Source organism: Euleptes europaea, chromosome 10 (assembly GCF_029931775.1).
Source record: "Euleptes europaea isolate rEulEur1 chromosome 10, rEulEur1.hap1, whole genome shotgun sequence".
Lineage (NCBI taxonomy): Eukaryota > Metazoa > Chordata > Lepidosauria > Squamata > Sphaerodactylidae > Euleptes > Euleptes europaea.
In genome coordinates this window covers 52,713,270-52,736,270 of record NC_079321.1, presented here as the reverse complement: position 1 = coordinate 52,736,270, position 23,001 = coordinate 52,713,270, and the positions used below count along the sequence as shown (strand labels likewise).

General features: G+C 43.4%; 1 protein-coding gene across 1 annotated transcript; it reads left to right on the top strand.

The window, feature by feature from the left end:
* The first annotated feature begins 2,127 nt into the window (after positions 1-2,127).
* On the top strand, positions 2,128-15,575 carry GJB7 (gap junction protein beta 7). The gene is made up of 2 exons (XM_056856468.1): positions 2,128-2,229; positions 14,760-15,575. The coding sequence occupies exon 2, from the start codon at positions 14,784-14,786 to the stop codon at positions 15,573-15,575; it is 792 nt and encodes a 263-aa protein (XP_056712446.1). The 5' UTR covers positions 2,128-2,229; positions 14,760-14,783.
* Positions 15,576-23,001: the final 7,426 nt, after the last annotated feature.

Sequence of the window (23,001 nt, the reverse complement as noted above, 5' to 3'; positions counted from 1 at the left end):
AGGAAAAGAGGAAGACCCAACAAGAGATGGATTGACTCAATAAAGGAAGCCACAGCCTTCAGTTTGCAAGGTCTGAGCAAGGCTGTCAAAGATAGGACATTTTGGAGGACTGTCATTCATAGGGTCGCCATGAGTTGGAAGCGACTCGACGGCACTTAACACACACACATACAAATAAATAAACATTGTTACAGAAATCACTTTCAGATTAACAGTATTAACAATATTTTCTGAAAGAAAGCTCAAAGGACTGTATACCAGAAAGATTGTGTGTCAAGTCCCTTCCTATTCATGGTGACCCCATAAATTAATGACCTCCCAAACATCCTTGCTCATAATATTGTCAAAGGCTTTCACGGTCAGAGTTCATTGGTTCTTGTATCCGGGCTGTGTAACTGTGGTCTTGGTATTTTCTTTCCTGACGTTTCGCCAGCAGCTGTGGCATGGATGGAAAAACTTTTGAAAAAACATAACCTACAAACAGTGTTTAAACCCACCAAAAAATACAACAGATGCTACGATCAGCAAAAGACAAAAGAGACCCCTCACTTCTGCAGGAGTATATCGTATACCTTGCAGTTGTGGACAAGTTTACATCGGGACCACACAACGCAGCATACAAACAAGGATAAAAGAACATGAAAGATACTGCAGACTTGGCCAATCTGAGAAATCAGCAGTGGCTGAACATTGACTAACCCAAACAGGACACAAGGTCTTATTCCAAAGACTGGACAATTCTACCAACTATTTTGTCAGATTGCACAGAGAAGCCATTGAAATTCATAAACATCAGCACAACTTTAACAGAAAAAAAGCGAGTTTAAGAATGAATAAGGCTTGGCTTCCTGTCCAGAAAACCTCCAGACTAACAAAGACTACAGTCCACAATAGCCATGCGGATTAGCCTTGGATTCCACATGTTAACAGATCACTTCAGGATACAATGGTTCCACATTATCATACCACACCCTCATTAGTACATTATCTTGTTACTTACAGGACAATGATTTGCTCATTACCTTTAATACTTTGCAGGACAATGACTCAGCTCAAACCCAACCCCCTTCTGACTATATATTACTCTTCCTACACACTTGACACTGAGAGACACTGTCCTTCAGTGTTACTCCTCTGAAGATGCCTGCCACAGCTGCTGGCGAAACGTCAGGAAAGAAAATACCAAGACCACGATTACACAGCCTGGATAACCTACAAGAACCAATCCTTGCTCATGTCTTACAAACTGAGGGCTGTGGCTTCCTTGATTGAGTCAATCCATCTCATGTTGGGACTTCCTCTTTTCCTGCTGCCTTCCACTTTTCCTAGCGTTATTGTCTTTTCTAGTAACTCTTGTCTTCTCATGTGACCAAAGTTTGGTCATTTTAGCTTCTAGAGGGAGTTCAGGCTTGATTTGATCTAGAACCCACTGGTTTGTCTTTTTTGGCAGTCCATGGGATCCATAAAATGCTCCCCCATCACCACATTTAAAAGGATTGTGTGTGTGTGTAAGGTGCCTTCAAGTTGCAGCCGACTTATGGCGACCCCTTTTGGGGTTTTCATGGCAAGAGACTATCAGAGGTGGTTAGCCAGTGCCTTCCTCTGCACAGCAACCCTGGTATTCCTTGGTGGTCTCCCATCCAAATACGATTAGCACAACAAAAACATAATACTGGGAATTTTGTCTTCCTCCAGGAGCTCAAAGCAGCATATTGAGTATTTTCCCCCATTTTATGTTCACAATGACCTTTTTGGATGAGAAAGGGACTGGCCCAAGGTCACCCACGGTGACTCACTGCTGAGCTGGAACTTGATTGCAAGTTGAGTCCGAGCCCAATGCGCTGTTTCCCTGTCGCACACTCTCTTTCAACTTATCTTCTACCCTAACAGTTATTTTCTTCCGACTTAAGCATCAGAATTAGCAGCCCCACTGTGTTGTGTTCATGAAGAACAGGAAAAAATAGCCAGCAATGTGTGACTTCTGCTCTGAGTTTCTGTTTGCTCCTAATACTCTTCTTGACAACAGCAGACATGCAGAGTTTCTCATTTGAATAGTATGCCAGAACAAGTGATCAGGTTACACCTGTTTAGGTTATACTGCCTTGGAAACCACCGGTCTCCATTTCCAAGGCTTGAAGCTTTAAAAACTCCCTTTCGGGGAAAATGAATCATTAATTTTTAAGGGTACCAGAAAACGGCTGTTTTTGAAAACCATCTGCTGCACTGGAGGTAAGCTTGATTTCCACTTATGATAAAGCTTGAGTGCATTTGTTTTGTCCTAATTGCATGTAAAACAGCTTCAAAGATGTCAGAACAATAATCTTACAAAAACGTTTTCAAAAAAAAAAATGTAAAAAAATCTCATAAGTCCTGGGGAGGAAAAAAGACTTTGGTAATCAGAATGGATAATGTTATGTTATAATCGATGATAACTGGCAACCTGTAATGATTGGTTACACAGGACATAAAAGATAGAATTGTTGTGGTCTTGAACATTAGTGCATTTCCCCTGGGATTGCTATCACAAAAATATTTTCATGTTTACCCAGATGACACTTGAATTCTTGTTCATCCTTCATCTTAATGTCAGCCAAACCGTGTTTTTCTGTCTAGTACGGCAAACAGAAATTTTGATGTGAAATCAGGATGCATTTATGTTCCTGAGAATTATGATGTTCTATGAAACCATTCACTGATAACAAAGGTGGAGATGAGGAAGTAACTACTCAATACATGGCTGTTTATAAATGGAGAATGCCCATGTTGTGAAAGTGAATGCATCAAGGGTGTGTAGGGGCTGTCAATTCAAGATGACCTTGATCTTCATCTAGGGGTCATAAGCCACAACTACATTACAACCACTTAACTGAAAAGTGGGTCAGGAGCAGGCACCATGTCAATCATTGGTGGTGATGGTTGGGGGCTAATGCAAGTATAAAAAGGGAAAGAAGGGGAAAGATATAGTAGGTAGGGTTGCCAGCTCTGGATTGGGAAATACCTGGAGATTTTGGTGGTGGAGGCTGAGGAAAGTGGGGTTTAGGGAGGGGAGGGACTTCAATGCCATAGAGTCCAATTGCCGAAGCAGCCATTTTCTCTAGGTGAAATTATCTCTAATGGCTGGAGATCAGTTGTAATAGCAGGAGATCTCTAGCTAGTACCTGGAGGTTGGCAACCCTAATAGTAGGACGGATCTAAATAGACAGCTAGATAGAAAAGAAGCTATTTGAAGTGGGCCCTGTGCTGCAGGCTGGAATCTGGAAAGGATGAGTATGGGCCAAGGCTTCTTGTGCTTTTAGTAGTGGTTTGAAGGGGAATCTTGTGGAGGGTGTAGCTTCTCCTTTCAATACTATGACAGAACATGTCATGTCTCCTGGGATCCTCCTGATTATGAACCTATTAGAGACCTAGGAAACCTATTGATGAGTGACTCAGTGGCTGCTTACATAGACGTCATCTCCTTAACGTCAGTTATCAGCGTGAGTAATAATTGATGCTGCTACGAAGACTGAAGATATTGAGTGGCACAGAAGGTATCACTGTGCACAGCTGCTAAATTATTAAGTGGTGCCTGTACCTTTTCAAATGCACATGCACAACGTGACTGGGAGGGAACATCCCCCTTGTTCATTCATAGGAGGGCTGCAGGGAATTGTTACATTATAAAAAAGCAAGCAGAAACACGCAAGGATTTGTGGGAGGCATATCCTTTTCCCCTCCCCCCATTTCCTCTTTTCCTTTCCAGAAAGCCCCCATAGCCACTCCCCTTTTCCTGCTTCCTTCTCTTCTTACCACCCAACAGACAACCTACAATTGCCTGCCCCACTGTCTTCAGCTTTTCCTCTTCCCCCCAGCAGACATTTCCTGGGGAAACTATGGCCCAGTTGTGTGTGGGGCTGGCCTCTAGGCTAGGCCCACCTGCACGGTAGGGAACACTCAAGGACTTGTGGGGTGGCCCTAAGGTTGCCAGGTCCCTCTTTGCCACCGGCGGGAGGTTTTTGGAGCGGAGCCTGAGGAGGGCGGGGTTTGGGGAGGGGAGGGACTTCAATGCCATAGAGACCCATTGCCAAAGCGGCCATTTTCTCCAGGTGAACTGATCTCTATTGGCTGAAGATCAGTTGTAATAGCAGGAGATCTCCAGCTAGTACCTGGAGGTTTATAAATATAATTTCCTCAGATTACACTATTGCTTCATAGTGCCTTTTCAATCAACAAAATTAAATGTACAGTTTTATATATACAACAAGGCAAAATTCATAAAAAATCAAATTCAACAGAAATTAGCAATTGACTTGTGGTGTCTTTCTTTCATGAATTATGCATATATTGTCCATAAATGTCCTTGAGTCCAATTGGGTAGAACAGGATTCCGGTATCTTTGCCTGTTTCAATATTTCTTCAGCTACCCTGAAGGACATATATTTATGACGTCTGGATCCTCTCTCAGAACGTCCCTTGTATCCTCAGCATTTGTTTGTAATATCAGAATGCTGGTAATCATAAATGAATTTTCATACACAGTGACTTGTGTGGTGTCAACCCGACAAGAATCCTTTCTTGTTTCCAGTCTGTATGAAAATTCATTTATGATTACCAGCATTCTGATATTACAAACAAATGCTGAGGATACGTTCTGAGAGAGGATCCAGACGTCATAAATATATGTCCTTCAGGGTAGCTGAAGAAATATTGAAACAGGCAAAGATACCGGAATCCTGTTCTACCCAATTGGACTCAAGGACATTTATGGACAATATATGCATAATTCATGAAAGAAAGACACCACAAGTCAATTGCTAATTTCTGTTGAATTTGATTTTTTATGAATTTTGCCTTGTTGTATATATAAAACTGTACATTTAATTTTGTTGATTGAAAAGGCACTATGAAGCAATAGTGTAATCTGAGGAAATTATATTTATAAACATTGATATAAGTGAATCATTAGCCTACATCTGTGATTTTTGAATACTACCAATTTACAGTTGAATTTACATTTTTTTGAATAGTACCTGGAGGTTGGCAACCCTAGGTGGCACCTCACTTTCCCTTGAATACCCCTCCCTAGGCTATTTCCTCTTCCCTCCTCCTGCCAAACACTCTATCCTCTCCCCTTTCCCTGCCTCATTCTCTCCTTCACAGTTGCTCACCAACCAATGAGTCCTCTCTCAAAGGCCAAAATAGGTCTGGAAAGGGCTCTGCCTCTCCCCCTGCTTTTTACTCAAAGAACCAAGCCTGGAATACTTTGGTTGGCTAGCAATGGCCACTGAGGGAATCCGTTGATTAAAGCTACATGCACTCCTTTATCTTTTTCAGGTTTTTAAATCCCCCCCATGTATTTTTTTTAAGATTTCATTTTTCCTGAAAACTTGGGGCCCTTTTCAGGTTTGTAAAAAGTTCTATCTTGCCTGGATTTAAGTATCGTCAGATTTGGTCAACTTTGCTATTAGTATATAGATGATAATATGATATATGGCACTGTCTGTTACATTATCTCTGAAATGTCACCAAGCTTGGACACCTGAGACCTATTTTGGTGAAGAGTAAGGGAAATAGTTGGAGAAGAGTTAATGTGTTGGTTTATTGGGGGGAAACTGATCTTGTGATAGCAGTGATTCCATAATGTTAGGGAAGGAGACATATCATTAGAATTTGGTCAAATCACCTGACTTTATAGGCAGCTGTGACCACAGGATTGGCCAAGAGCTCATAGAATTGGTCAGTACAATTCTAACTAGGGTTGCCAGCTCTGGGTTGGAAAATACCTGGAGATTTTTGGGGTGGAGCCTGAGGAGGGTGGGGTTAGGGGAGGGGACGGACTTCAATGCCTTAGAGTTCAATGGCCAAAGCAGCCATTTTCTCCAGGTGAACTGATCTCTATCAGTTGTAATAGCAGGAGGTTGGCAACCTGGAGGTTGGCAATCCTAATCCCAACATTTTTATTCCTCCCCCTTGCACATCATTCAAGTTTTAACCTTTTACCACCATGCTAGCACAGCAACAGCCACTCCCTTGCCTGAACGATTGCTCTGCTGAGAAAGAAGAGGACAGAGAAAGACCCACCACATGCCCTGATCTGATATGCACACTCCCCTGGAATGTAGCCAGTGTTCTGCTTCTTGCGCTGTGAGTTCCTGTGACAAATTTGACTGCCCAGAGTGAGGCACATGGAATACATTTGCCTAAAACACTTTACACAAATGGGAGATGTTGTTTTCACAGCTCCGAGCCGATTGCTTAGAGAGTATTAAAAAAGCAAAACAAAATTTCCCTACTGCATAGAACATCCTGTGGAACCAGCGGCAGATGTGAGTGAGGCACTTGGCTGGAGGTAAATCATTTGCTTTTATACCGGAAGGCCCACTCTTATTTATGCATTTGTTTCTAATTGGGGAAATGTCCGTAGTTTGTTCTAAATAATGATGCAGGTCATCCAGTATCTTGAAGTACAAAGACTTCATTTCTTGCTATCCAGTTCTTCCGTTTCTAAATTAAGCAGCATGGGGACTTAGAAGGTGCCTCTGGATCTAGATGCCTTCCCTTGGGATACTAGATGGGTGTGCAGGCTGGTAGTGATACTTCAGCTGTGAGGGAGGAGACTGTATGTATTCAAAGACAGTTCTTACAATGAACATTACCAAGTGCACGTGAGCCTCATTCTTTATGCCATGTCTAGAGGTTAATATAGACTTCTAGAACATGGAAGAGACCTTGACTATTTAGGTTTTACAATTGTGCTGTGGGTTGTTTCATCTCCACCTGTAAGAATGTCCAAAGGCGCCTTCCTTTTTCTGCATCCCTTAAATCAATCTCACTGCAGAATTTTGAAAGGTTGCTTGTGCCAGTCGCTTTGCCAGGCATTTAAACAATTACAAAGCTATTTAAGAAGGTCAAATATAATTGCATTTTAACTCGGTGAGTTGACACTTTAGGCTTAACAATATATCAATTGTATTTCATGGTATTGACAGAATGGAGATTAGAACTGTTTTATCCTGCCCCATGTCAGGTTCTCCAGCCAACCTGGGCAATTCCCAAAAAGCCACTCGCTCAGACAGCCAAGTCAGAAGCAGATAAACTTTATTGTAGAAGCATCAGGTACAGCTAAGGTAACTTGCAGGTTTTCAAAGCTGCTAATGGCGGGCCTGGTTACAGGACAATACTTAAGACATGGTTACATGATTACATCACAGATGCGCATACTAACAGGCTTGGGAAAGGGATAGATAACAGGAAAGGGACTGATAACAATGTCTGGTGGAGAGGAGAGCGAAGCAACCCAAAACAGACTGCAGCTTGTTAGCTGCTCAAGGCTAAGGTAGAGGGCAGGGGGAAACCGGGAGTGAGAACAGCAGAGCAACTATGTAAACACCTCGCAGGGCCCTAACATGTCAGGAGCCTGACTGCTTGTACGAGTCAGCTCCACCACGACTAGTATGGACAACTGAAGAAGAAACAAAAGACCACCTCTTACTTTCTGCCCCCCTTAAGGCCCCCCTCCCACCTCAGTGGCCGGTCGAGGCTTGTGGGGGTAAGACCCATGAAACTCACGAACTAAGCTAGGGGCCGCGACATGTGGGGCAGCCACCCACTCATCCTGGGCTGGCCCCAGGTGTTTCCATCGAACCAAATAAAACAACTTCCCCCTCTTCAGTTTGGAATCCAGGATCTTAGCAACTTCCAAATGCATTCCCCCCCCCCACCACCACGGTAGGCACTTCAGGACCCGGCTCTGGATGGAAGTGGGGGGCCGCAGTGTGAGGCTTGAGGAGACTAACATGAAATACGGGATGCACCCCTCTAAGAGCTTTGGGGAGCGCCAGCTCGACCGCAACCTCATTGATCACTCTAGTGATCGGGTACGGACCCACATACTTTTCACTGAGCTTTTTACACGGATGCAAGGATCGTAGATTCTTTGTAGACAGATACACCTGATCTCCAACCTTAAACTCCCCCCCAGAAGAACGACGTTTATCAGCTTGCTCCTTATACCTGGTCTTGGCCCGCTCCAAGTTCTTTTGTAGCCAAGGCCAAGTGGTTTGTACTATACGCACCCAATCTTGGATTTCCACAGCTCCCTCCCCCTCTGGGGAAAAGGAAGCGTCCCCGTCCCCAAAAGGGCCGAACTCTCTACCATATACTACCCGAAAGGGGCTGAATCCTATGGACGAATTAGGAGCATTATTGTAGGCATATTCAGCAAAAGGCAACAAATCAACCCAGTCATCCTGATGGTAATTTACATAACACCGTCAATAACATTCAATCACAGCATTGACTCTTTCTGTCTGTCCATCCGTTTGAGGGTGGTAAGCCGAAGACAACCCCTGTTCTACCCCCATTAACTTCAAGAAGGCCCTCCAAAATTGTGCCACGAACTGGGGGGCCCTGTCAGAGACCACCTTACGTGGCCTCTCGTGATATTTCATCACGTGTGCAACAAACATGCGTGCCAACTTCTGGGCAGAAGGTAGACCCGAACAAGGGACAAAATGTACTTGTTTGGAAAACAGGTCTGTCACCACCCACAATACAGTCTTTCCCCGACTGGGGGGAAGGTCAGTAATGAAGTCCATGGCTACAACCATCCAGGGAACAGATGGAGTTTCCAGGGGCTTGAGCAGACCTGGGGGCTTGCCCATCAGCTTTTTAGACGTTGCGCAGATTGGACAACTGCGCACGAATAGATCCACATCGGCCCTCATTCCCAGCCACCAGAACTGACGATGCAACAGATGTAAAGATTTAACAAACCCAAAATGTCCAGCCATTCTTGCCCCATGAACCATTTCCAAAACGTCCTTTCTGACAGTTACAGGCACATATATTTGATCTCCATGAAACCACAAGTCCCCCTGACGAGTAAGAGCTTGAGGGAGGGTCTGACTGCCATCCTCCTGACACAACGCTTCACACAGTTTTACCCAGAAAACCTCGGGGAGCTTACTGGATGCGATGGAATCCTTTGCCTGGTTTGAGCCCGGGTCGTCACAGCCAGCCCTGACACCTCCCCCTGCTGCTCCGGGGTGAAGAGGTAGTCCACTGGCCGATCAATTTGTCCACGGTATTGGGGCAGGCGAGACAAGGCATCAGCCAAGGAATTGTCTTTCCCTGCAACATGTTTTAACACGAACCGAAACTTAGCAAAGAATTGGGCCCAACGGACTTGTTTTGCTGACAACTTTCTTGCTCCCTTGAGAGCCTCTAGGTTCTTGTGGTCGGTCCAAACTTCAAAGGGCACCTCAACCCCTTCCAGGAAATGTCTCCAAATTGTGAGGGCATGCTTCACAGCGGCCGCCTCCTTTTCCCAAATGGCCCAGTTAAGCTCCGTCTGCGAGAATTTCTTTGAGAAATAGGCGCACTACTTTAAATGCCCGTTCTCGTCTTTCTGCATCAGGCCCCCTCCCCATCGCAACATCAGAAGCGTCTACCTGCACAACAAAAGGTTTCTCACAATCAGGGTGTTGCAGCACTGGCTCGGAGGTGAACAACTGTTTAAGAGTATCAAATACCTGTTGACATTCAGGAGTCCACTGACGGCAAAGTGGCTTCGGACCCCTTCCCTTTAGTCCGTAACAATGAGGTGAGGGGCAAGGCAACTTGGGCAAAATGAGGAATGAAATTCCGATAGAAATTGGCAAACCCGAGGAACTGTTGCTACTGCTTGCGAGTAGTGGGAGCCTCCCACTCCACTACTGCCCGAACCTTCTCGGGATCCATCTCAAACCCTTGATGTGACACGATGTAACCCAGAAACGTTAGAGACGACTGATGAAAATCACACTTAGATACTTTCGCATACAATTTATGGGCGCGCAAACATTTCAAAACCTCCTTGACCAGGGTCACATGTTCCTCCATAGTTTTTGTGTAAATGAGAATGTCGTCTAGATAAACAATCACCCCTTTGACTAGCAAGTCATGTAGTACTTCATTAATCATTAAGGCGAGAAAGTTATGGAATGGTAATGAAGCACTATCTTCTATAGTGAGAAAACAGTGCCACCTATCTCTTAAAAAGTACAATTGCAAATCAATCTACTTTGCAGGGCTTACAGTGTGATTTTTTTTAGTTATGTGTGCTGAGAAGTACATTCCTTTGAGCTTATTTACATTTATTTAGACATTTTTATCCCACATTTCTCCCCAAAGTGGCTTACAAAAATACCATTATACAGTTTAAACAAACAAATGAACAGGAAAAAAAATGTAGATTTTCTCCTTTAACAGGGAAGGGTGTCACATTCTTTAGGGAAGGGGTCTGCAAACTGCGGCTTCCGAGCCGCATGAGGTTCTTTGGCCTGTTGAGTGCGGCTCTCTGAACTTGGTTCGGAGCCCCTGCTCTTGCGCCTGCTCGCGCCGGCAGCCGGGCTGCGGAGCCGGCGCACCTGAGAGAGCGAGAGCGAGTGAGCACAAGAGAGCAGGTGAGCGGGTGCGCTGTCTCTCCCCCCCCCCCGCCGTGGAGAATGGCCAGGTCCCCCTTTCCCTTGCCCTCAATGGTTGGGAGGCTAAAGCCTCCCCTCCCCTCTAGCCGCGCGATTGCTGGGCGGGCGGCTCGGCAGTTCCTGCCCCCCCCCGCCTATCTGCTGTTGGGTGGGGCAGGCTTCATTTGGTAGTCCTGGAAAAAAAAGCGGAGGAAAAAGGAGGAAATGCTATTCCGGATTCTTGTAGCGCTTTCACCATAAACAGCTTTATCAGCCTCAAAAGTAGAGGATAAAGCCCATTATTTTTTCAAGTTTGCCTGGGAGGTTTATGCTTTTTTATCCATTTTTAAGTTTTAAGTGTACTTGTAGAATTTTTTTTATAATATTTTTGTATTTTTATATAGCTCCCACAAAGAATGGGCTGTTGAAGCCCATTCTTTGTGGGAGCTATACAAAAATAATATTAAAAAATTCTACAAGTATACTTAAAACTTAAAAATATCACTATGGATAAAAAAGCATAAACCTCCCAGGCAAACTTGAAAAAATAATGGGCTTTATCCTCTACTTTTGAGGCTGATGAAGCTATGTTTATGGTGAAAACGCTACGTATCCGGAATAGCGTTTCCTCCTTTTTCGCCAATTAGCATTTTTGGAGCAGCGAACCTTACATCCCAGATGCTGGTTTAAAGAACCTCTACCATTGATTTGGACTTCCTTGTCTTCGTCTTCTTGGAGACAGCCATTGTGCTAGATGTACTGTTATTTGTCATATTGCTGACAGCTGTTGTATAGATTTTGTATATAATATACCACTTGTAATGTCGTCGTGTTGCACTTTTATGTAGTATTTTGAATATAGAATTTGATACCATTTAGCCTGCACTTTCTTTACTGCAATTGTTGAATTAACAGTGATAGTGAGTCCTTTGTTACCACCTGGAAGTGGGCAACCCTAAGCACAGAAGAAGGAGCTAAAGTCAGGAGGTGTTAGATTCCTACTCAGAAACAAGGGTCAGTAAAAGAGCTAAGGCGAGGGGGCTGACACACCCACTCTGGCTGGGTTGGGCTGGCCCTGCACCTCTCTGAGGAGGCTGATGAGCCTGACTAGAATCGCTCCCCCCTGGCTCCTGCAGCATCTCCCCTGGTGGGCAGGCAGTGCCAGTGCCCCTGTCTCTATCTCCGCCGTGCACAGCAGAAAAGATCCAGGAAAAGCTTCTCTCCCTTTGAGCAGATCGGCCCCTCTGCTGGGCACAACAAGCGGCATCTGCCTCTCCCTGCCACTTACTGCTGGCTTAGGGCTTCCAGCTCTGGGTTGGGAAATACCTGGAGATTTTTGGGGTGGAGCCTGAGGAGGGCGGGGTTTGGGGAAGGGAGGACCTCAGCAAGGTATAATGCCCTAGACATCACCCTCCAAAGCAGCAAACCTCCATAGTCTGGCGATCAATGCTAATTCCTGGAGATCTCCAGGCCTCACCTGGAGGCTGGCAACCCCATGCTTGCAGCTGCACCCCCAGTGCTGCTGGCAGAAGTAGAAGGGGGAAGGGCAGGTGTGCCATCCCTGCACCTGCCATCCAAGCCTGGCCAGTCAAGAGGAGCCTCCACAGCTGCCCTCACTTTGTGCCTCCCAGATACCAGCAGCCAGCACAGGATTGCACCTTTATGCAGGCAGTATCTCATTGGTGCATGGGTGAGATTGACTGCTGAGTGAAGAAGAGAGGAGGCGCTCAGTGTGGGGTTTTCGGGCTCTCCTCAAATTCTGGCACCCCTGGCATCCTAATGATGGGGCTGACCCTGCTCAGGCACAGGTCTCCACGAAATGGCTAGGGCTTCCAGTGCCCTCCATTTGCACACATTATGTGGGTATAGGACGACACCTTAAGGAAACTATGAGTATCGTCCACACCCATTTTAATACAAGAAAGCTTTCATTTTAATCTGTGGCCCAATTCACCCACAACACTTCAAGCACTTCGTCCATCACTCTTTGTTGTTGTTTTTTAAAGTAAAAACATAAAGACAACCTTAAATGGGCTTGTATTAAGAGTTTTGACTTAATTAATGGCCATATAGGAAGACTGATTTACCGCCACATTTCAATCTTCCTCCATCACACAATGTGTGTGTAAACTGCCATCAGGTCACAGCTGACTTATGGCAACTCAGCAGGGTTTTCAAGGCCAGAGACTGAGGAGTTCCACCATTGCCTTCCTGTGCATAGCGACTCCCGTATTCCCTGGTGGTCACCCATCCAAGTACTAGCCAGGGCCAACCCTGCTTAGCTTCTGAGATCTGACAAAATCAGGCTAGCCTGGGCCATCCAGGTCAGGGCATTTCACAACGTACATGTCATTTATTGTGAAGAAGACACTGCAGTCCAATGTGGGTTATATCCTTCTACAATTTGACATGCTATTTTATTTCAAATAATTTTCAAACATAGATGATATTTGAATCTGTGCGTGTATCAGTTATAGTACTTTAGAATATTTAAGATTAGCCATGCCATCCTACATGGAATTACACCCTTCTATTGGAGTCAATGGGCTTAAGAGGGTGTAACTCAAGGATAGCCCTGTAAGTAGTCTAGTATTTGTGCATTCAGTTATAAACTGGTGCCACTTAGCTTCCAAAACTCTCTGACTTAGGTAATCCAGTCCACAAAGCTCAATTCACCTTCCCATCTTCAGGTGCAAGGTGTGATGTTTTCGAGGGCCTGTGGCCAGCTGGCCTTGTATGCACTGCTGGCTGGCGCTAACAATATTTAGAGTTTCTTCTGCAGCTCCGTTTTGTTGATTTGGTATCATGTTAATGATATTTTATATTTTTAGTATTTACTGTAAGCTGCCTTGAGGATCCTATAAGATGGCAAAGGTTGGAGCAAAATGGTAAACAAGCATGTTTCTATTTATTTAAAAATAATTAAGTCTGCTCCAATCCTGATAACTGCTATAGGACAAAGAACTTTGTTTTCCATCTCCAATGGCTTTCAATAGCACAGGGTAAACATTTAGTGCAGCACAGTCTTAAAGCTTCAGGCTGGCAATCAGAGATGATACAGTTCTGTTCTTCTCCACTGGTCCTTCAAATTTTGAATTTGTGCTAGTAAACAGTTATAGAAAACTGTACCACTGATCCTGGCTGTGACAAATGTCCCTCAAGGTGTCACATGAGGGGACATCACAATCCCTGTGCTCATGCGTCACTCCTATTGCACCTTGAAACACTCCTGGGTGGCAACATTACGCTGTGTATCAAAGTGTGCTACCACAGCAACCTTGATCATTAATTGTAGTCTGGTGTGAGGGCCGGGCGATACATCGGCCAACTCTGCAATGATCAATGCAGCGGGGGTGGTAACAGATTAAAAACAAGCCACATTTTATTCACCAAAATTGCCCTTATGTTTAGGGGGGGGCAACCTCCAGGTACTGCTGGAGATCGCCTGCTATTACAACTGATCTCCAGCCGATAGAGATCAGTTCACCTGGAGAAAATGGCTGCTTTGGCCATTGGACTCTATGGCATTGAAGTCCCTCCCCTCCCAAAACCTCACCGTCCTCAGGCTCCACCTCAAAAAACTCCCACCGGTGGCAAAGAGGGACTCAGCCACCCTACTGACATTACAGCAGCTGTGCCCATGACTCCATCCCAGTCTAGTGATGATTAAACCATGGAAAGAGAATCACATGATCCCCTCCTGGTGCCAGCATTGCCTACACTGGCTTCATGAAATGCTGAGTTGCATAGGAGGCACACCCGTCACTAGTCTTGTAATAAAAGAAACAGCAGGACTACTTCGGGCCTCAATTTTGTATTTGCTGACATTTTAAACAACGAACCATCTCCATGCTCTAGGATTACCCTTTTGAATTCTAGACTCCACAGCAGCATGGTGTGTAAGCTAATGAACAGAACAAAATTCTGTAGGAGTGGATGCAAACATTCTGCAGAGAGAATTGTCACCACCTTCCTTTCCCCAGCAATCCACTCAGGAATGGAGGGACTCTGTAGGAGGAAAGGGAATTGTCAGAAATTGTGCCGCTCTGCTACTGCACAAGTGGAGTAAGCTTCTTGTATGAAGCAGAAGCAGTAACTGTTGCAACAAAAATCCCTTCTGCAGACTCGTTCCACTTGGGGTCAGCACTGGACCCAATGCATTATTTCCTGTTTATAGAGGGGGAAGGAGCAGGAAGCAATTTAAATGCAAATCGCTGGACAACCCAGTTATTTTAAGGCTGCTTGGATCAGACGTTGTGGCTTATCCCATCATGTAATTCTGTTCGTCTTTATTCAAAGAGGGCAGTCTTATCATATGTCTTTATTTCATTACAGTTGGCCCTTTGTGACGCAGCAAGCATGAGTTGGGGATTCCTACGAGATGTCCTAAGCGGAGTGAATCAGTATTCAACAGGAATTGGCAGGATCTGGCTGGCTATCGTGTTTATATTCCGCCTGCTGGTCTACGTAGTGGCTGCAGAAAACGTGTGGAAGGACGAACTGAAGGAATTTGAGTGCAACATTCAGCAACCTGGCTGTGAAAACGTGTGCTTTGATCACTTCTTCCCTGTTTCCCAAGTGAGGCTTTGGGCCTTGCAACTAATCATGGTCTCCACCCCATCACTTCTTGTTGTTCTCCACGTTGCCTATCGACAGAACAGAGAAAAAAGACACAAGAAGAAGTTGTACAAAAATACAGGGAGCATGGATGGTGGATTGCTCTGCACCTACCTTATCAGCCTCCTTTCCAAAACAGCATTTGAAATCACCTTTCTCTTTTTATTCCACAAGTTGTACGGTGGCTTCAACGTCCCCCGCCTTGTTAAGTGTGACATGCGTCCGTGTCCAAACACTGTTGACTGTTACATATCTAAGCCAACCGAGAAGAAAGTCTTCCTGTATATAGTGGTGGTGACGTCCTGCTTGTGCATTGTTTTGAACGTCATTGAACTCACCTACTTGATTTTCAAATACTCCATCAAATGCTGTTTCAAAAAATACATCAAGAAAGTTCAAGACTCCAAACAAGAACGGAAAAAAAACAACTCTGTTGATCAGCACGGAGCAGCCTTGAGCAACGGAAACGATTCAGCTACTCTCTTCATCATCCAAGATGAAATACATCGGCCTCCCAGTCCACATGAAGAATAAAATCAGTATCAGACTGTTAAATAAATTGCATTTTAACAATTATTTTAGTGCATATCCAGATAACAGTATGGCAGTTTAAGGATTTTAGCTGGCAGGAATGAAAGTTATCTTTTTCACGTATGAAATTATTCCAGCTAACTGACTTTAATCAATGAATATGCAAAAGCCTGACATTGGCCATGAGCTGTTGCATTAATACATTTATGTTTATGATAATGAGAGCCAACCTGGTGTAGTAGTTAAGATCAGTGGACTCTAATCTGGAGAACCGGGTTCGATTCCCCACTCCTCCACATGAAGCCTGCTGGGTGACCTTGGGCCAGTCACAATTTTCTCAGAACTCTCTCAGCCCACGCAGAGGCAGGCAATGGCAAACCACCTCCGAACGTCTCTTGCCTCAAAAACCCTATGGGTTTCCACCACATGATAGAGAATAATGAAAAAAACTGTAATTTTAAGGGACACTTAATGTTTTGAAATCACAATTCCAGTAGATTTTTTTCAAAGGTTTTTCAGGTCAAAGGGAAGACAGACATTCTTCTCTGTTAAGGTGGTCAGCTATGGTCACCAAACGTCATAGAGCCTAGAGGCTGCTTACAGGCTTTAGAAGTGTGCATGGATAAGTCCCAAGTCCGTTGGGAAATGAACCTGCAACCCTCTCAAAAACTTGAAAAACCTCCCTCCCCAAAAAAGGTTGAGGAAAACGGGTGGAAGTAGATCTGTTCTTTAAAAAGCAAAGCAATATGAATTTTAATAAAGCAACACTATCAAAGTAAACATAACATAAAATACTCATTTCAGAGTAGAATACCAATCCTATTAAGTTCTGAAACAAGGAGTATTTTATGTTCACTTTGTGATGTTGTTTATTAAAATTCATATATTATTGCTTTTTAGACCTACTTCAACCCTTTTGCTCTCAACCTTTTTTGACTTCAAATAAGAACCTGGGTTTGTCCATTGGTACAAAAATGTAGATCTTTGCCTCATCCCCCCCCCCCCCGAAGCACCCCGCCACTGAGCCCAAGGAAGTTTATTCCCAAGGTCACAAGACATATGTGGACCAGTAAGTACGCAGACTTATGGGACTGCAGAGGGGGAAGGGGCAAAAATCACCACCTCCTCAGCTCCACCGACAAGAGGCAGGTGGGTGATTTCATCCTCTTCCCGCTCCTCATTGCAACCCCCTCAATTTGCATAGCTGTTAGTCCACCCAAATTCTACAAGTCCAGACATTGACTTTCCTTGGCTCGAAAGGAACTGGGGGTGAGGGGAGTAATATGGCAAAAACCTGGGACTGCAAACACATATCTCCATATGCTGGGACTGCAATCCACATAACTACATATGCTGCTGAATCACTGGATCCAACCTATTGTTACTTTTTATACCCTGTACTATAACTGCGCAGTTTGGCTCTTACAGGAACTGTGTTTTTTTTTTTTTTAAGGGACTCCGGTTGGAACGGAGGAAAGATATGGGCTCATGGATTAGTAGGAAGCCCTCTCTGTAAATGCGCGAGGACAGGGCTCAAGAATTGAGGGCACTGTGGCAAATAAGCCTGTGATCATGATATGCCGCCTCAGGTGAATTCCCTTTTCTAAACCTTACAAACAAATTGCTCTTTTACAGATTTCCCCCCCTAATCAAGTAGCCCATCTTCTCCAGCTCATTTCATGCCGTTTCCACCAAGGAGAGCTTCGCACAGCATGCCTGGCCTGATCCCCTTTGGTAATCCACTGCCAGGTTCAACAATAAAAAAATTAGTGCCTCAGTCAACCTTACCAAAATGTACTTCAGATTTACTCGTTTTCCATCTCTGGTCATTGCTCCTCTTCACTATTGGAGCACTTTTGTGTTCCATGGTTGTGTATGTGTTCACTGATACTCTTCCCTATTTATTTGCCCCTATTTGTCTCTCAAGGTCTCACCTTGATCCACCATACCTTTTTTACATACATTAACTTTGCACACCAAGTTATTGGTGTCTATAGAGTTAGTGCTGTATGTGGTTTTCTTTTATAAAAAGTTATATTTGAGTCAATGAAGTGTCCCATTCCATGTCCTTTAAGGTTAGCTATGCACTAGGGAATAAACTTTGTTTAAGAGCCTCGTGGCGCAGAGTGGTAAACTGCAGTACTGCAGTCCAAGCTCTGCTCATGACCTGATCGCGACCGAAGTGGGTTTCAGGTAGCCGGCTCAAGGTTGACTCAGCTTTCCAGCCTTCCGAGGTTGGTAAAATGAGCACCCAGCTTGCTGGGGGTAAAGGGAAGACGACTGGGGAAGGCACTGGCAAACCACCCTGCAAATATATGGTTACCGCACTAGGTATTCCCAGCGATGTATTAAGAGTTTGAAACTGTTATAAAAAATACTGTCCGCACTTTCTATGTATTTTCACCGATGTATTAAGATTTTGAAACTGTTATAAAAAATACTGTTCGCACTTTGTTTGGCCCCTTTAGCTGTGAAGACGTCTTCCAACCATTTTTTAGCCGTGGCATCCAAAAACCCTTTTAAAGCGATGTTTTTTATAACATTTTCAAACTCTTAATACATCGCTGGGAATACCTAGTGCAGTAACAACCATAGTCTGTCTAGTAAACGTCAGGATGTGATGTCACCCCATGGGTCAGGAATGACCCGGTGCTTGCACCTTTACTTAAAAACCTTTGGAGGCTAGTTTCTGCTAATTTCTTACTCAGAAAGACTTATCTTGCAAATGTAATTTATTTCCTCAGCAGGGACTGAGTCACTTCAGCAAAGCATGTTTACCTCTTAAGTACTTTACTCTTCAAGATAAAATTTTGTAGCAAGTACACGTTTCGAAGACAAGATAGCATTTTCCAGTATCGGTCTGTCCTTTTGAGACACATTGTTTACTCTGAAACACCCAAGATCAAGCTCCTGATTCGAAGGTGTTCTCATGTACCAGACAGCTCGAGGACTCCGTCTACTCTAGTCATAATCTTTCCTGACCTGTCAACTGGTTAAATTCATATTGAGCAATGCACAAACAGGCATAAGGAAACTGCACATGAACATTTTGCTCTTTGGCATGGAACCCTTGGGGTTTCCCATTCAGAGAAATATGCCGTACAAGGCACATTAGAAAGTGAGATGCATCTCGAAATATATTGGGAAGGTACAAATACATATGAAGTGCTGCAATCCTAAACATACTTCTTTGCACTTAAAAAAATAAAGAGCAGCTTTGAGTAAACAAGCACACTACAATCCACGTTAGCCAAAGGCACTGGGATCACGTTTGGGTGCTTGCTCATATAAAAAAGCACGTAGAATACTACTTTGTTAGCAGGAATAGAAAATATTTTAAAATACCAGTTCAAGCTGCACTGAAGTTAAGGAGGCCCAGCAAAAGCTAGTTCAGGTGTTTTTGCTACACAGCTTCTCAAGTGGCTTCTTCAAGGGCACACAGAAAGCATCCCCCAAAACTTTCCTGAAATCACTTTATGAAGATTTGGAATGAAACGTGCCACTGAGCAAAGAACAAGGTCACAACTGATGACTGTTCTAGTTAAAATCTAAATCAGATTACCTTTTTGATGTCAGGAATATAATTTCCATGATTTATCTAAATGCAAATTGACAAATTAGGTTCCCCGCCCACAGTGCAACATGATCTATGAAAGATTGCTGCCATGGGGATTTTAGACTATAGAACAATGCACAGCATTGACAACAGTAAGAAAACTGTTATTTCTAAGGCATAGTTTCAAATAGCCTTTTGGTTTTATTATAATGGTCTCAATTCATAACCAAAAACGAAAAAGAGGTTGCCCTGATGACCAATTTCATGGTCTAATTTTTATGCATGCAGTCAAATGGGAGACCAAGTGGGTTTCCCACAGATTTATCAGTTGACTTAAAAACTGTGTTCTGCTTACCAACATAAACTGATTCTTTAGGTTTATATAAATCTTCTTGCAATGATACAGGTTGATTATTAAAGCATTAAAAAATATTTTCATAAGCAATCTTCTGTGATTCAAGATGTATCTAGGAGAATATGATATAAATGCCCAGCGTTTGCTGTACCTTCCGCCAGCTCAACTGTTTAATGAAGAATTAGGAATCCAGTTTCTAATCTTGATGCCAACAAGATTAACAGGAATTTGAAAACAACTGGAAGAGTAGCTTTCTTGCTCTGCCTACCAAGTTGATCAACTCTGGTTTAGAATACTTTTTCATCTAAAAATACACAAATTTCCTTATGTTCCTTCACGAGTACCCCGTTTTTAATGGAAAATCTGTTCACTGCTAATAAATGGTAAGAGTCATAGAATCATAAAGTTGGAAGGGACTACCAGGGTCATCCAGTCCAACCCCCTGCACAATGCAGGAATTTCACAACTACCTTTCCCCCACACCCCCAGTGACCCTTACTCCATGTCCAGATGGCCAAGATGTCCTTCCTCTCATGAACTGCCTAACGTCATAGAATCAGCATTGCTGACAGATGGCCATCTAGCCTCTGCTTAAAAACCTCCAGGGAAGGAGAGTTTACCACCTCCCAAGGAAGCCTGTTCCACTGAGAAACCACTCTGTTAGAAAATTCTTCCTAATGTCTAGATGGAAACTCTTTTGATTTAATTTTAACCCGTTGGTTCTGGTCCAACTGAAAACAACTTGGCACCATGCTCTATATGACAGCCCTTCAAGTACCTGAAGATGGTTATCAATGAAAGTGTTAATAACACAGACCTACAATATGAACTGTGGGGAAAGCATCTGAAATGGGGAAAACTGCAAAGGAAATAATAGGGACTCCTCCCTGTTGTGCACATTGCTCCCTTTTATGCATAACTGTGCTCATATATTTTAGCATGAAAGGCAACTGCTCATGTACTTGCAGGTTAAAAACAGATGGCTATTCAAAACCTATAAAAAGTGCAGGGTTGTTTCTTTTGCATGCAAGCCTGGGCTAAGTGAAGAATGCACTTGTGTTGAATCCTATTGAAAAGAGCTGCCATAAGCTGGTAATCTTATTCCTTTGGGTGGGTCTGGGCTATAGTTATGGGAATACCACACCATTTTGTTCAGCATTCATGAAACAAAAACAACTTCTCACAACTTCATAACCAAATTTCATCCATTTTCTGCAATGTAGCATAATCCAATATTAGCAATATTGTCTATCACTTCCCCAACTGGCAGCTTTTGTTCCAAATTCCTCAGTTGAGGTTAAACTCTGGGAGCTGCTATGGAAAAACAAACTAATGCATTCTTATTGCTCTAACTGCATGCCTCTACACATATAACCTATTGTTTTAATTATTTATTGATTTTGGGACTATTGGGTACACGAGCTGCTTGTAGCACGTAGGCAGCTGAACATTACTGAAGCAGCACATTCATTTTCAGGTCATGTTTTCCTTCCATGAGCAGCATTCATAGTACCCATGATGGTTTACACGGGGCCTAAGGATTACTTCATTTGGTTTCTGAATGTTAAATGTACATGGAGGTGGGATGCAAGTCTTCTTGCAAAAATACCAGTCATGATTAAAATTTATTGCAAAAATACCAGTCATGATTAAAATTCACCCTCTCTGAAGAGAAGGCTGAGAATGCTGGAAACCAAAACCTCTGTCCTGCTGCTGCACTTGATAAGAGCAACTGTCTGGCTGTGTTATTTTCAGTTTTTCAAACTAAGCAAAATTGAGTTATAGTCACTACACATCTCCTGAGTAGCACAGTGAACACAAGCTTGCATCAGAAAATATCAAACTACTCAAGAGCAATTCACAAGAAACAAAGACATCTTAAAAAAACCCCACAAACCTGACAATAAGACATCTGAGCATCAATTATTTCCAGTAGCAACAAAATACAAATAATATATTCTCAGGTGGATGTTGAAAAATATTTTAGCTTCAACCACCAAATATTATAAAAAGGGTGATAAACATTGTAACTTTTCGACAGTACCTTAAAGCAGCAGCACACCTCCCGGCTAATCAGTCTGTAGCTTTATATGGATACAATTCTGAGACAGCCCCCCACAGGCACCCTCTGCTTCTACTCAGCAGGATCTACTAAAACACATCTGGTAAGTTCTAGCCATACATCTTGATGGTATGGCAGGAATCTTCTAATGCCCCTGCCTTCAGAGATTAGGAGGGTGGCAACCGGGGCGACGGTCTTCTTGGTCATGGCACCAAAACTCTGGAACTCTCTCCCCAGGGAGACTTGCCTGCCCCCCTTCCGTTGCCATCTCTTGCCAGCGGGTGAAGACTTTTGTTTCATTTGGCAGTCCTTCAGTTATCCCTCCTTCCTGCCCTATGCTGTTGTTTTTTGGATACATATTTAGCTTGGTTTTGTTATAACTATGTGTTCTTGTTTGATTTTATGGTTTGCAAGATGCTTTTAATTAGGTATGTTTTTCATCTGTTAGCTGCCTTGATAACCCTGACGACGACAGAAAGGCGGGGTATACATTTTGTAAATAAAATAAAGAAATAATCTTCAGTAGAGACAGCTAATGAATGACGGGACAAGAGATTAAGGAAAGTTTCCGTTGTTGGAAAGGAGTTGGTGCTGGGTGACAGCTCTTTACAATAACTTCACTCTCTATTTGTTACAGAGATCTTGACTATGGATACTGCTTATCTCTTCTAAGTATGAAGCACTCTTTAATAGGCTGGATTATGCCAAGTACTGGAAGGCACTTGCTGCAAAGGATATTTGTTCCTTCAATTAACATCATCTTTAAAAGACTTAAGAGGTTTCATCTTCATTTACTGTTCACATTTAACTATCACAGAGAGGAAATAAAGATGTGAAGTGAAATATTTAGTATTGATATGGTAATGTTAAGTGAGGGAAAGTCTGCAGTGCAGAAATTGTAGGTGATTCACTTTATCTATTAGCAATTCATTGACATTTGGCACTACACCGAGGGACAGCCCTTTGAAGATCGTATCAGGAATACTGGGTTGGACCATGTGAACTAAACCATTAAAAGAGTTTACAGAACACACCTAATCCTTCTTCCCTGTAGCACCTTAAAAAGCTGTTCCCAGGGAGATCATGGGGGGGGGGGGGAGTAGAATGCAGAGCAAGGGATGCAAGTTTGAGAGAAAATCAACAAATCACCCCCTTTCACTCTTGCAGGAACTCTTCCAGCTCTCTTTTCTTGCTATATCCCTTGAGCCACATTTCACTCTCAAGGGTCCCTTCAACCCTTGGAAGCAACTGTGGGGAATAAGGAGATTCCCTTTTGCTAAACTTGTTCCATTCATGGCATTTTAATGACAAATTAAAATTTAATTTTAATGACAAAACTCCTACTAACAAAATGAAGAAATTAACCGAATTCCCTACTGGAATTGGTAACGAGTAAATAAACCATCTTATTTACTGAATAAAGCCATGTGATTTTGCTCTTAAGAGCACAATCTCA